The sequence below is a fragment of the Vipera berus genome, assembly GCF_964194415.1.
Source record: "Vipera berus genome assembly, chromosome: 3".
Classification (NCBI taxonomy): domain Eukaryota; kingdom Metazoa; phylum Chordata; class Lepidosauria; order Squamata; family Viperidae; genus Vipera; species Vipera berus.
The window spans coordinates 55,906,136-55,920,956 of NC_138204.1; the positions used below are offsets into that span (position 1 = coordinate 55,906,136).

The 14,821-nt window shown below is 37.8% G+C and overlaps 1 protein-coding gene across 5 annotated transcripts in view; it reads left to right on the top strand.

Annotated features, from left to right (window-relative positions):
* Positions 1-14,821, top strand: part of PTPRF (protein tyrosine phosphatase receptor type F) — a 528,476-nt gene that overhangs the window by 463,991 nt on the left and 49,664 nt on the right. For all 5 annotated transcript variants that reach the window (XM_081322272.1, XM_081322271.1, XM_081322273.1 and 2 more), the window contains 5 exons: positions 1,900-2,478; positions 2,888-2,985; positions 7,187-7,440; positions 8,135-8,225; positions 11,468-11,680. In XM_081322272.1, the coding sequence (XP_081178398.1) occupies positions 1,900-2,478; positions 2,888-2,985; positions 7,187-7,440; positions 8,135-8,225; positions 11,468-11,680 (1,235 nt within the window). The remainder of the gene's footprint in view (positions 1-1,899; positions 2,479-2,887; positions 2,986-7,186; positions 7,441-8,134; positions 8,226-11,467; positions 11,681-14,821) is intronic.

Here is a 14,821-nt window from a genome sequence, read left to right on the forward strand (position 1 = left end):
CTGTTGGCTTCAGATTTTGTCATATTTTAAACTCGGCAGATTAAAAACAATGAATGAAAACATTATCTATCCCTATCTTCGTATTTGCCAAATTTCAACAGACATTCTTAAAACTTCTTTCCATTGAAGAATATATTAGTTCTAGAAATGTTAATATATTGATAAAAAGAGAAGCCAGGTATCTGGAGAACAAGCGAGATGGAAAGTATTTTTGGAGAATTGCTGTCATATAAAAAGTGTGGGTTAGTCTGTTCTAATCTAATATATACCAGTTAGTCTGGCAAAATTTTAGATGAGTTACAAGTTCTACAAAATCATAGAAACTTTTTAAAATTCCTCCTTGTGCCGTTCTTAGTGCTGCCATCTCTTAGCTTCTCTGTCATATGAATTCTGTTCACCCTACCACCATAGTATCCAATGAAACAAGGAAAAGTTTGTTAAAACATTTTCCATAACAATTCTGTTCACCCTACCAACACAGTATCCAATAAAACAAGTAAAGTTTGTTAAAACATTTTCCATAATCTAAATGGCTTTCACAGAGGAACATCATCATCATAACTTAGCTAAACCTACTCAAACCATATGTGGAATATTACTGTGCTGTTGTGATTTGTCTCTGGGTGCCCCAATCCAACACAGGCTAATGCTTATTTTGGCAGTAAACAGGCTCTGAATAGTTCTGCTTGCGGTTGGATTTACACATCAATTTCACCTGATGTGGGGGAAAGAGATGTGTCTGTTGTGGGTGTAACTGAGGTATGAAACCATCCATTTTATACAGCAGGTGTTAAGCTTTGATGGGAGCAGCCCTTAATTTGTACTGCACATAGAAAATTTGGAATCAGGTTGCTGCACAGCCATCACATCAGCATTCCTAGCAGGAACCAGTTCATCAGCTTAAACGCAGTGTATTTTGATTGCAAGCAGCATGCCTCACTCTCTCAGGAGCTCACGCAGGTGGTGAAATTATAACTGCTACTATGAAATTTGTCAGCATCAAACTAGCAGGGATTCCAAAGCTGAGTCTGGACTTGTCCTCAGTAACTTATGCTACTAACCAAATAGCTATATTATAATGATACTTTTCACCTTGTTCAAACTATCCAAAACTGCATTATCTGACATTTTGAAAAATGTTGGGGTTCAAGGAATGCTTGGATAGATACATTGAGATGTAAGACAGAGCTGGATAAGCAATCCATAGAGACTGATTTTGGTTTTAATATGGATAATTGTTAAATTGGGATATATTTATGAAGCTAAAAACCAAACTTGTGTCTTCTGCATTTTAAATGATTTGTCATACAATATTGATTTCTCCTACATGTTGCTACATCACTTAATGACATGCTTGATCAGGGGTGTCAAACTTGTGGCCTGCAGGCAGGATGTGTCATGCGCAGGCCACACTCACTCTGGCTCTGCAAAGGCAAAATACGTCACAAAACATGAAATGACGCGATCGAGTTTGACACTTGTGTGTTAGATTAACAATTATTCTTTATTTCTGGAGCTAAAGGATACCCACTCCATAAAATAAAGCCTTGGACAATTAATTTATTTTAATTTATTTAATTATGGGATACACAGAGTAGTAAAAACTGACTACCCATGCAGAATTACAATAAAGAACAGCTCTTCCTGGGCTGAACCACTCCAGGGCACTTTGGAAGTTGGGAAGATTTTTCTCCACATGTGCCATCCTGGATGTGCAAAATGCTTTTAACATTCTTTTAGATATGAAATCATTTATCTGCAATCTGATGCAGCATGATTCTGGAAAATCCATATAGATCCTGTTATTCAGTTTGTAGTTCAGCTCCAGTGCTGTTTGACTGCTTCAAGATCTAAGTTTTCCTTCCATTCATAGCCTAATACCCTGTTTTTGTTCCACAGTCCCAGGCAAACCTACTATGATGATCAGTACAACATCTATGAACACCGCCTTAATAAATTGGCTCCCGCCCAAAGAGATGATTGGAGAGCTCTTGGGCTACATGCTGCGATACAAATGTGCTGATGAAGAGAAGATGGTAGTAATTCAGTTTGGAAAAGATGACGATCACTACACTGTGACCAAACTTCACAAGGGTGCCACTTATGTCTTCAAATTGTCTGCAAAGAATAGGGCAGGTCCTGGGGAGGAGTTTGAGAAGGAAATAACTACTCCAGAGGAGGCACCAAGTGGCTTCCCCCAGAACCTGGAGGTGGTTGGGCTTACCACCTCCACCACCAAAGTGACCTGGAATCCACCACTGCTGGCTGAGAGGAATGGAAAAATTACCAACTATACAGTTGTATACAGAGACATAAACAGCCAGCAAAACCTGACCAATGTTACTAAGGAACAAAGTATCACTCTGACCAATCTCAAATCTGACACAACTTACGACATCAAAGTTAGAGCCCACACTAGCAAGGGAGCGGGACCTCTCAGCCCCAGCATTCAGTCAAGAACAATGCCAATGGAACAAGGTAGGCGCCTCTTGCTGTGGTCAGATTCTGAATTCCTATTGTAGAAAATGGGTGAAAAATGTCCCATTTAGTTTTACCTTATCTTATTCAGTCTTAATATACCTTATAATAGTAGAGGGGAGGAACAGGCGTGAGGGTTGCATGATTGGTCTTGCAGATCAAAATACAGATGCCATTGTTTCTGTGTGCGTGAACACTGTATCACAACTGATGTCATGTAAACGTCAAAAAGGAATTTCTTCGAGCAACCAGTGACGCTATTCTCTTTTGACATTTGTGATGAAGAGCCAAAGGAGAAAATGAAAAATCTGCATTACTTTAAATCTAAAATGTGAAAGGGCAGGATTTGATAATGGTTGCCTATAGTTGTTTCCCAGAGAATGCTCAAGAGAAGTCTTTTTAATTGCAGTGTTCGCAAAGAACTTCCGTGTCAGTGCTGTGATGAAAACCTCAGTGCTACTTAGTTGGGAAGTGCCTGATTCTTATAAATCAGCAGTACCATTCAAGGTAAGGAACTATCAACATCCAGGACGGAAACCTGTAGTAATTACTGTAGAGTCTTCCAGGTAGTCCTAAATCTGACTTTGATTCAATAAAAGCGATAAGGGATCAGACTATTTATCTGAAATCGGTTGTTTTGCTGCCATCAGGACAGTATTTGTTGAAACTACTTAAGCATGTAAACCTAGAGAGACCTATCAGGATTTTGGCAGCAGGATGCTTTGCCTTAGCTGCTGCATAGTACTTACACTTTCTCATTCCTACCTCTTTAAGACTCGGTCAGTAAAGTGTCGCAGTCAGCAGCTAGGCAGACCCTCCAAGCTCCTTGCATTACCCAGTAAACATTTCTTTATTTTGAAAACTGTGCTCTATTTTTTAAAATGTATCCTAATTGTTTGAAAATGCTTCCGAATAATTAGGCTGTATTAGTAAAGGGCATGGAAACATAAACTTAGTACCATGGGAGCTTATTCAGAGTAACTCATTTAGCTAATATTTAAACAGAAAGTGCCTATTAAAATACTTTTTAAAAAGGAAGAGAGTAACCCTATAAAATGATAAGCAAAAGATAGTGATGAGAGACTATACCTCCAACTTTTTAAAAAACGTAACAATAGACAAAAATATTAGATGAGTATTTATTAGGCCTGATACAGATAACTCTGCCCTGTCACATACATGCTTGCACACATTTCCATGCTTTCGCTCTCTTACTGATACGCACAAGCAAACCTGGGATGGAAGTTGCCTTTACAGCTAGCAGACCCTATCAGCATTAGCTGCCCGTAGCAAACTATTTAATTTTGTATTGACAGCCCTCCAAGGAAAAGAGAAAAAGCTCTGAATCTTGCATCAGATTTTGTGCTTATGTCTCCCACTTCCTTTCCACCGCCATCATTCTGCACACTCCTTGGAGGACAGCCAAGTCAGTCTCATGCCTGGATGTACTTTTACTGCCTCCAAATATCCTGCAAGAAATCAGAGCAGAACTATCATATCTGGGCTGCAAAAATCTGGACTTTCACTGGATGGCAGCAAAGAGATGCTATGTTTAGGGGTGCCTGGACTTTTACAACCCAAATATGTTAACCTTACAGGAAAGCAGACACGATCCAATGAAAATGGCAGGCAAAACGGGAGCCCACCAGAGTGAAGACGGGGAAAATATTTACAAAATCTACACTGTCTTGAATAATGCTGGACATCTGACCACTCTAAACAATGCCTTAGAGCAAGCTAAAGCATCTTAGTATGAAGTTGTGTCTGCTGACCTTGCTAGCAGTGAGTGGATATACTGTGAGAGCTAAGCCTGAAGGTTCTCAGAACAGAGGTGCAAATTATGTCAACAGTCAGCAATATTCAGGTTCAGGGCCATGAAGTACAGAGCAAAGAATCCACTGAAGCATGGAAAAAGGCACAAAGAAGAAGCAACGTGTGTAAACTCCAGGCGTATAAGAAGGGAACTGTACCTTCACTGTGACAGATGAGAATCAACTGTTTAATAACCCTTCTAGTTTACAATAAAGATTTGTATTTAGTCACACTGTGTTGAATATACAGAGAACCCCTGCTGTAGATTAAACTTCCTGGAGGGAGTAAGGAAGATGACCTTGACAGAGATATGTAACCTCTGTTGCCTAGCCAAGCCTGTTAGAATCAGGATTTAAAGATTTACAGCTGAGTCCTGGACTAGGAAACTTAACACATTTATTAATAGTGGTTTCTGTACTGAGTTTCCCTCATTTCCAGTTCCACAGATCCAATGTGTTCTTAATAGAACTAATGAATAACTTTTAGGAAATAGAACAAGATTATACCCAAATTGATACGATGTGTTTTTTGAATATTAGTTTCTGTTATTAATTGAGATAAACTTTTCGTTACCTAAAACCTGGAAATTATAAATACTAAATGTTAAATTTGATGGGAAACTAAAAATTGGGAAAAACCAATAACAGGACATCGATTGAATGTAAAGATTGAATGTAAAAGTAATTAAGATACGTATAAGCTAAAAATGTATTGATGAATGCAATAATGATGTTTTCATTTAGTTGATATAATAAGAACTGTATTAGCTTAAATATGAGATAGTAGATATTCAGGGGAAAAGAGAGGAAATATTTGAGGTTGTAGTTTGAGAGTTGTACTAAAGATTTTTGTATGTTACTGAACTATTGATTAACCCAGCCACCACGTTGCTTTTTAAATTCCTAAATGTAAAATTAGGAAATTAATAAAAATATTAGAAGAAAAAAAAGAACTAATGAATTATCAAGATACTACAGTATGTAAAGTTCAAGAAGGTCTGGCCAAGTTAATATAGCTTAGGCTGCTGATGAGGGTTAAGTTAGAGTTGACAGCCATTTCCTCTATGAACTGGCCACATGGAGCAGATGGGAGCAGATGATTCTAGTGGGTTGCTAACTATTGAGCAGCCGTGCAATTATAAGAAGTTCAAATGAGCTTCCTAATATCTATTGTTGATTCTAGATGTGCAGGTTATGTGCAGGGTTAGATACCGAAGGAATAACTGGCCTGGATATAATCTGCAAAGCAAGAATATTCCAAACAAGGCTCCCTGTGTGTCCAGCTGTTTAATTCACACATGCAGAATGCCATGCCAAAACCTAATAATCTAATAAGCACTGCTGATAAATCTCCACGGGAACAATTAGCATTATCTCCAGTTGATAAACAGTTGCACACTAAATCTACATCCCAAACAGTGTCCTCTTTCTCTTTAACAGATTTAATTAAAGCATATATTGTCCAGATTATAAAATGGAGGTGAACGATAAATCTCATGATTTTTTTCCTTTCTTTTAATGGGGGAGAACTGGGACCTTTGGAAATCCTTTACTGAAAATCAATAGTGAGGTTTTCAGTTTCCTCCAGCAACAATCATTATTTCATCTGCACCAGGAGATACAATTCCCTGCAAAAAAAAATCACTGGTCTGGTGGAGTGAAGAAGTAGTGGCATTATGATATCTGTTGCAGTTAGAACCTGATGTCCCTAATAGAAGAATGCTTCTTTCCTATTTCTTAAAGGAGTGTTAGATGTATGCTTTCTTGTGAAATGTGACTGATTTTACACATATTTATGAGATTGTAAGTAGAATATTCCTGGATATGTAGAACAGCAGCCCCCAACCTTTTGGGCACCAGGGACCGGTTCCGGGGAGAGAGGTTTTTCCACGGACTGGAGGGGGCATGGTTTTTCATGTTACCTGCATCTGAGGATGGACCTTTGCTTATTTGCACGGCCCGGTTGCTGGCATGCAGCAGCCCAGTGCTGGTCCACGGATCAGGGGTTGGGGACTCCTGTTATAGAGTATTGGCTCATCATCCAAAATCTTAGTTTTTAGCAAGTATTAGTTACTGTATTTATTTAAGAAACAAAGGAGGGTTTTTTAATTGCTTTTGTTGCTTTGCCACAGCTAGAGTATAGTTAAAGATGGAACCAATGTTTGGCTGTTAAAGCAGAAATGGCTCGCTATATTGCAGATGTCTGGAATTATCTGGGCAAGTCTGCATCAGTCATGACAAGAAAGGAATATTTATTGTCTCTCTATATCTGTCTCTTAACAATATAATTAAAACATGAAAAAATCAGTAATGAAACCTTTATATTTTATTTTCTTCTTTTTTCTTCCTTTTTCTATTTCTCATTTAACCCTTATTTTTGTTTCTTTTCTAATAGTTCTGTTGTTTTTAACCTTAAGATTTTTTGCAATAAAAATTATATTTAAAAATCAGTAACAAAGCCAATGAGGCACCATGAACTGGCTGTTTCTTTCAAAGACTAGCACAATGAAGATTCTGAGTGCCATCTTCTGAAATCATCCGTTCAAATAGGAATCATTGGAGTGTATTGCAGTCTGTGGAAACGTGCTTTAAGTGCTTTAAGTTCCAATGTAATACAAAGGTATCATTTTGGACAGCAATGTTCCCACAGAATCACGGTATTTTCAGCTTTAGAACTAGACCTAGAACTCAGTTGAAGTGGACTTAGAAAATCAGTGCATTCTGTATATTGAGAAATTCCCAAGAATTTTAGTAGTGGTTACAGTTAAAATCAGTTTTCACATATTATCAGAAGATCAAAGGAACTTGGAGATAGAAATTTGGTGACAAAATTCATTTCTTTCCTAGGAGAAAATGTCTAAGTATGACATGCAATGCTTTATTTACTTTGCTTTCAGATTCTATACAATGGGCAGACTGTGGAGGTAGATGGACATTCTATGAAGAAGCTAATAAATGACTTGGTGCCAGACACAAATTATTCCTTTGCACTTACAAACCGGGGAAGTAGTGCAGGTGCATTGCAACACCGGGTCTTCATCCGGACAGCACCTGATGTTTTCCAGACAAAGCCTGTTTCCACATACAAATATATCCATAATGGACAGTTCACCCTCACTCTCCCCAAAGTGAAGACTTCTGTGCCAGTCAGGTATACTCTCTCCACATCTCTGATTCCGTACTGATACTGACCTGGCGTTATGCTCTGATCCTCCAAGAAGTACAATGTATTAGAATTTAGTACTGTATCTTCCTACTCAAATTAGGAAATCCCTGTGAAGTGAATAGATTTTTGTATGGGCAGTGAAATGGTATTACTGGGAATCATGTCAGATTTCACTGACTTTGATTAATTGTGTGAGTTCAACTACAAAATTCTTTAAAATATATTACAGTAGCAAGGAACAAAATACAAGAGATTAGTGTGTAAGATTTGAAGCAGCAACCTATTAGGATTCTGATTTTGGACAATTATTTTTCTGTGCTGCATGTTGCTTCTTTGAGTTGTATATTCTTTATGGTAATAAAGGCCATTAAGCCATAATCTCCCTTTCTTTCCTCTTAAAGGACCCAAGATGACCTTATCCTGCCCAATTACTCTGACTAATGTATGTAAATCCCTTACAAAGCTTGTTGAAGTCTCATTCGTGTTTATGGTTCAATAACATACCACTGAAATTGGTACTCTGCTATAAAATAAGCTTTACAACTTTATTTCTCTTATTCATGACAGTCTGAAGAATGGAAAGAAAGTGAAGCAGTGAGTGACATTTGCATGGATTTTGTGAGGGCATTCCATTATTTCTAGGAGAACTCACTTTTTCCCTCTTTTTCTTCCTCCACAGGTCGTACTATGTTGTGGTAGTACCAATAGAGCACACAAGCAGTACACTTGCCTCCAGAGTGAACAGTCCAGATGAGATGGAACTGGACCAGGTATGAGAAGAAAGAAATATGCTATTGTTCTCAGACTTCTTGGTTGAAAGGTGAATCTGTAATCCCCTGAATCAAGTGTGTCCAACCTGTGGCCCATTGGCCACATGCAGTCCTAGTAATGCAGTGCCACAAGATAATAAAAATATTTTAAAAGGAAGTTTGTAACTTATATGCATTAACTATATTATAGATTTTATATACGGCCCAAGACAATTCCTCTTCACTCAGTGCAGCCCAGGCAAACCAAAAGGTTGGACAATCATGTTCTAATTGATAAATATGTGATTCCCCTCATGAATAAAACAACACAATAATTGAATAACTGCATTAGTTAGGAGTAGGTTTCTGAGTACAATTCAAAATGCTGTTAATATGTTTAAAACCCTTAACGGCATGAGGATATCTAAAAAAGCCACTTTTGCCTGATAAAAGCTACCCATACAACACAATTGACAATTAGAGAATATCTGCTCAGGACCTCAGAGGTTGGGGGCCCAATCATATGGAATAGCCTACCCCTCCAATGTAAGAGTATTCCCTATTCCAGTGACCTTTTACAAACTTATAAAGACCCATCTTTTTCAAAGGGTCTTTCAGCATAATCCACAGCATATATACTAAACTGAGAAGATTATATCAGTCATATTCACCAGCCCTGTGGTGCTGGGGATAGTAGTGTTTGGCATTTTCTGAAGCTGGATATTCTTGTTTTTGCATGTGCAAGATTATTCCCCTAGGACAGCAGGGTTTATCACCACCTCTTAATGTTCTTAGAAGCATTAACTTCCTTAAATGCCCATTAACTCCAACTAAATCTAAAAATTGCCTGCAATTTTAACTTGAAAGAAGTCATTATGCTAAAATTCCCAGAGGTGTTACTACATTTATGGATCACACTTCATTTCCTTCTGCATTCTATTTCACTATTTCTCTTCAAAGCAAAAAGATATTGTATTATGGATGTATGTGTATTTGACCTCAAAGAGATAGGACCTGAAGTTCCAGTGTATGGATGTAAAACAACAAGATAATTCTAGAGAGTAAAAGTCAATAGGCTGTGTCCCTAATATTGTATAATATCATGATTTTATGTAACTTCTGTCTTTCTGGCATCATATTTGCTTTGCTGTTGTATGTTTGTTTTTACCATTTTGTGTGAAATATGTTATGCCTTCCTTCACTTTAAATTAGTTTCAAACCCTGGCATTTATTTCTGTTCGTTAGAAAAGCACACTTAGTAATATATTTATATGAGAGCCTCTCCAAGCAATGTAATTAAATTCTTGGTATGTTTATATCATTCTTCTGAATTTATGGGTGACTATGGGATTTTATTAAAAAAAACTTGGCTGTAATACGGACAGTACAACATGGAAAAATATGACATATCCAACAGTACTCCAGACTGCAAAGTATGCTTGTTGGGTAAGATAAATCCATCTCAAAGCCTCTCAAACTATTATTTTTCTCTGAAAATTCAAGTTCATGGGCTTCCACGATAGATATTTTGGAAACTATCAACTAGTTTCCAGCCTCCCCTTTGTGGGTAAAGTGGTTGGATAGGAGTTATAAAGGGTCTTGGAGGAAGTAGTTATCTGGACCAATTTTAGTGGGGTTTCAGGCCAGGATACAGTACTGAGGTAGCACTGGTGGTGCTAGTCATTGGCCTTTGGCAGATTTGGGGTAAAGGTGCTGCATACGCCCTCTTGTGCATTGATTTCTTGGCAATTTTCAGTACTGTTTACCAGTACCCTTCTGGATTAGCTACTCAAATTAGAAGTGGGGGTGCTATGCTACAGTAGTTCACCTCCTTCCTCGGTGGTCAGTACCATTTGGTGTTGAAATCAGGGTCCCTCAAAGCTTGATGCTCTCGCCCCTCCTGTTAATATGCACATGAAATCGTTAGTTGAGGCATCTTATCAGACTCAAGACTGAAAAAACAAAGTCAATGTGCCTCTTTAGCATCCTGACACACACACACGCCCATCTCAGATATTTTCATCTTTGGTCTTGTGTGGGGTTGAACTTCCCATTTGAGACTAGTATGCAGTTTGGAAATCCTCTAGGATAATAGTGCTCAATCAGTAAATAGTACTTATATTCATGAGGGCCTTTGCACAAGTGCACCTTGTGTTCCAATTGCGCCTTTTCCTCATTCAGGAGGAACTTCAGATGTCATTCATAACCTACTTGCTTCACATTTGGACTAATACAATGTGTTCTGTGTGAGGCTACTCTTGAATATTATCTAAAAGCTTTGACTGGTTCAAAATGAAGCATAATGGGTAGTAACAGGCACTTCTTGTTGTGCTGATTTGTCATGGTTGCTTCAGAAGCTGTATTGTTTGACAGTCAGATTTCAAGTGCAAGTCAAAGTGCTAGTTATTATCTGCAAAACCCTTCATAGCATAGGGCAGGGGTAGGAAATCTTGGCTCTTTTATGACTTGTGGACTTCAACTCCCAGAATTCCTGAATCAGTATCAGTCATAAAAGAGCCAAGGTTCCCTACCCTTGGCATAGGGCAGGGGTAGGCAACCTCGGCTCTTTTATGACTCGTGGACTCCACGAGTCATAAAAGAGCCGAGGTTGCCTACCCCTGGCATAGGGCATAATTATTGAGGGCTCATCTGTCTTCAATTGTTTCTACTCATTTGATACAAACAAGCAGAGTGGGTACTTTCCAGGTCCCTTCAATGAAACATTGCCATCTTGCAGGACTGAGGAAGCATGCCTTCTTTGTCACAGACCATGCCCACTGCAATAGCAATCCCTCCCCGCTGACATACATAATAGCTCCCATTCTTCAAGTCTCCAAGTCTTCTACAGGTCTCTTTAAAACCTGGCTTTGTTTCCAGACCATTTTTTTCTGGAAAACATTTATGTAATTTTCTACAGGCAGTATGTTTCTCTAAATAATTCTTTTAAATGTTGTAAGCCCTCCAGAATCTTTTTTGGAGTGGAATGGCCTTGAAATCCAATAAATAAACATCTGCATTGGGTATTGTCAATTTGCTTACTGCCCTAAGCTCTTTTTACCTATTCATTTTCCTTTTTTCTTCATACAACAAAAGATTACCTTGTCCTATGTAGGAGGAGAGCCATGTTAGTCTGTGGTGGCACAAAGTCAGGAGCACCTTTTTAGAGTAACAAATGTTATTAAAAGCATACGCTTTTGCGAAGTGAAGTTCACAAAGGGATCTGGCAGAACTTTTTCTTACATAAGCTTTCTTTGACTATCTAGCTACTTGAGGCCATAAACCAAGGGGCCACAGAATGGCGCCAGCGTAGACAAGCAGAACGCCTCAAGCCTTACATTGCGGCCCAAGTGGATGAACTGCCAGAGACATTTGTTTTGGGAGATGAAAAGAATTATAAAGGCTTCTTTAATAAGCCACTTTCAGAAGATTTGAGCTACCGTTGTTTTGTGCTGGCTTCACTGGAGGATGGTGATACGGTAAGAACCTTGAAAGAAAAAAAGACTGTTTCAGAGTTAGCATTGTTGGATTATTGGCATAGTAGAGATTGTAGAAGTTTTTCCTTCCACTTGCCTGTCCATATAAGCATTTACATTATCTTTTGTTGCACACCGTTGTGGATGAGCGAGAGGAAAGGAAGAGTAATAGAGTGCTGCTTCTGCGTGAAATGTGTAAGTAACGTCCAACGTAATGACGATATTTGGGTCTTTCTGTTCTGTCCCATGTTATGGCTCTTACTTTCAGCTACATTTACTTGTAATGGCTCATTAGAGCTGGTCAAATGCGCCATTACTCACCCAGTCTGAACACTTCAGTGATGGACATAGCAAATGTGCAACCAAGTTGGGAGGGTGAGGGCTCTGAGCTGCCAGCTGAGGACAAGTTGTGTATTACTGTATGCAAGAGTGAATCTACTAAGGCACTTGACTAGCTGAGCACACTTTCCAGGTGTTTGGTATGGTTAGAGCTACAGCTATGCCGGTTTTTTGTTAATAATTTTATTAAAAGTTTTAATTATAATACATAATTAAAATACGATACAAACTAAAAAGGAAAGGAAAAAAATAAAGAGAATAAAAGTGCAAGAAAACATAAAAGGGGAAAAAACAACCTAAGAATGTGATTTCTCACCTCATCATAATACAAAATTTCAGTATTTTTTTTCTTCCCTTAACAGATATAAAATTCTTCATCCCATAACTCAACTCTTAAACTAAAGGCAAATCTAATAAATCAGTGTTTCTCAATCTTGACAACTTTAAGATGGGTGGACTTCAACTTCCAGAATTTTGGGAGTCGAAGTCCATCCATCTTAAAGTTGCCAAGGTTGAGAAAGACTATAATAAGTGATGTCTTCTCCAATCCAGGTATCATTGAAAGTCCAAATAGATCCCTAAAATAAATACATTGATTAGCAAATGTAAAATTCATTATTCCATATCATAACTCTCAACTGTAAGCAAGTCCACATTTAGAAGGCATAAAGTGGTCCCAGTATCCTGTTATAAACAAAAGGCTGAGATTTAACATGACAAAAAGGGATACTGTCCTATAAAAAGAGCAAATTCACGAAGATCCTGTACTTTAAATAAAAAGACAATTAGACACCAGGCTAATTTAAATGCTGTCCAATTAGGATACATAAAGTGACTGTACAGGGAAAAAAAGTCTTAAAACATAATGTTAATTGTAAGCAAATCCAGTCACAACATTTTTCCAGTCTGGGTGTCATTGATTGAATAAAGCAACTTGTGTTCCTTCCTTTGAGGTAAAATAATCTTGCTTTTTAATCCATTTAGATTATTATTGATCCTTGTCTCTAATTTCTTAAAAATTTTAAAAGCCTCTTTTGAAAGTCCAGTAAGACAAAATTATTCCAATTACTTTCTCAAATTGGCATTCTTATTTCCTTCTTAATTTTTAAAACCTCAGCTGATTTTATTATTTTTTATTACTTTAAAAATGTCTCTGAATGCCTTTATAAGTTGCTTAGCTTGTTATATCTCTTGTTATGTCTTCAATATCTAAAATATATTTCCACAAAAATATGTTCTCTAGAATTAAATTCAGAGTCTTAATATTCGAGATCAAATGTTCTAATGTTTTCAGGCTCTTTAATCCGTTTAAAATTTTCTATACTCAAAACCCTGTGTTCCTTTTGAATTTCTAAAGCTTTTTTTAAAAAAAGTTTCAATTTCTTATATTAAGGATCGAAGACATTGGCCTGGTGTTTCCAGCCTTGTCATTTTGAGGGGGTCTAATCTCCTTAAAGTAGTTAACAGGCAATTTCTAAAGCAGTGATTAGCCAAAAAAATATGTGAAAATAATGTCCTTTGCAAGACTCTGTGGCTGGATCAGGTATCACAAGTTCTCTTGGCTCCCAGTTCTCCCCCGCCCATCCTTGTGAGGAGCCGCCATATCAAGTGCAACTTAGACAATCTTGCATCCTCTCCTTGTCCAGAAAGGGTCAAAGGAACCAATCTGCTTTTCAACTCCCTATTCTTAATACATTATCAGCTCTACAAATTCAGTCTTCCATTCTTCCCTGGAAGTGATCCAGCTACAGCTATTCTATAGCTAAGCTCCAGTGGTCTTCTTGGCTACTCCAAGTTCTCATACCTGCTTACTACTTCTAATGTTGAGCTTGGTTAATCTTACTTGCTATAAACTAAAGCTTCCCTTTTGATTCTCATTATGTTAGGTAATGTTGGCTGAAGAACCATGCAAACATTACAGATGATATTATCATTTAGCATATGTTCTTTCTAAAGTGAGAATTGTCAGGAGTTCAAAATCTCTGCAGCTCCTTCCTTCAATCCCAGAATGTTTGGAATTTATTCTTAATAGTATTAAAATGGACTCTTAAGTATTGATTGCTGTTTCTCAAGTTCTTGCATTAAGGATCCAGAGTTGAAATATGGCTCAAATTAAGCCCTGTATATATATGCATCCTTCTGAGGATGCATAAAAAGAGACTGGTATGAGTGTTTTCTGCTTCTCTTGCCAAAAAGAGGTCAATGTATGCTGCTTCCTTGGTCACAGCAATTAGTACAGTCTATAAAAAGGGTAATTCATGTTTCTTCTTGTGTCTCTCCCTGACCTGTAAGGTAAATCTGAAATGGCAGTGTATAGATGATTTCTACTTTGACTTGAAAATAGCATACGTAAGTGCTGATCTGTGAATACAGCAGGCAAGGGCATCTCTAGTTTTGCCTGAGGAATGCCCATGATTTTTCACATGCAGTAGTTTGCCCAAGAGTGTTCCCTAACTTATCAAGTCTGGTGGTCTGTTTACAAAGGTAAAAGTTTCCCCTGTCCACTCGTGTCCAACTCTAGAGGGCTGTGCTCATCTCCATTTCTTAGCCGAGGGAGACATTTCCATGATCATGTAGTCAGCATGACTATATGCCAAGGCACACAGAATGCTGTTATATCTGTTTATCTACTTGCATTTGCATGCTTTCAAACTGCAAATAAAATAAACTAATTACTTGTTACTTATCAGCAATAGTGTTCACTTTGCTGCAATACCAAAGATTGTAATTTGACTCTGTGTCTTTGAAACTGTCAGCTTGCTTTCTAAACCAGACCATTTCATTCTGGAATTGAGGGAAGGTACT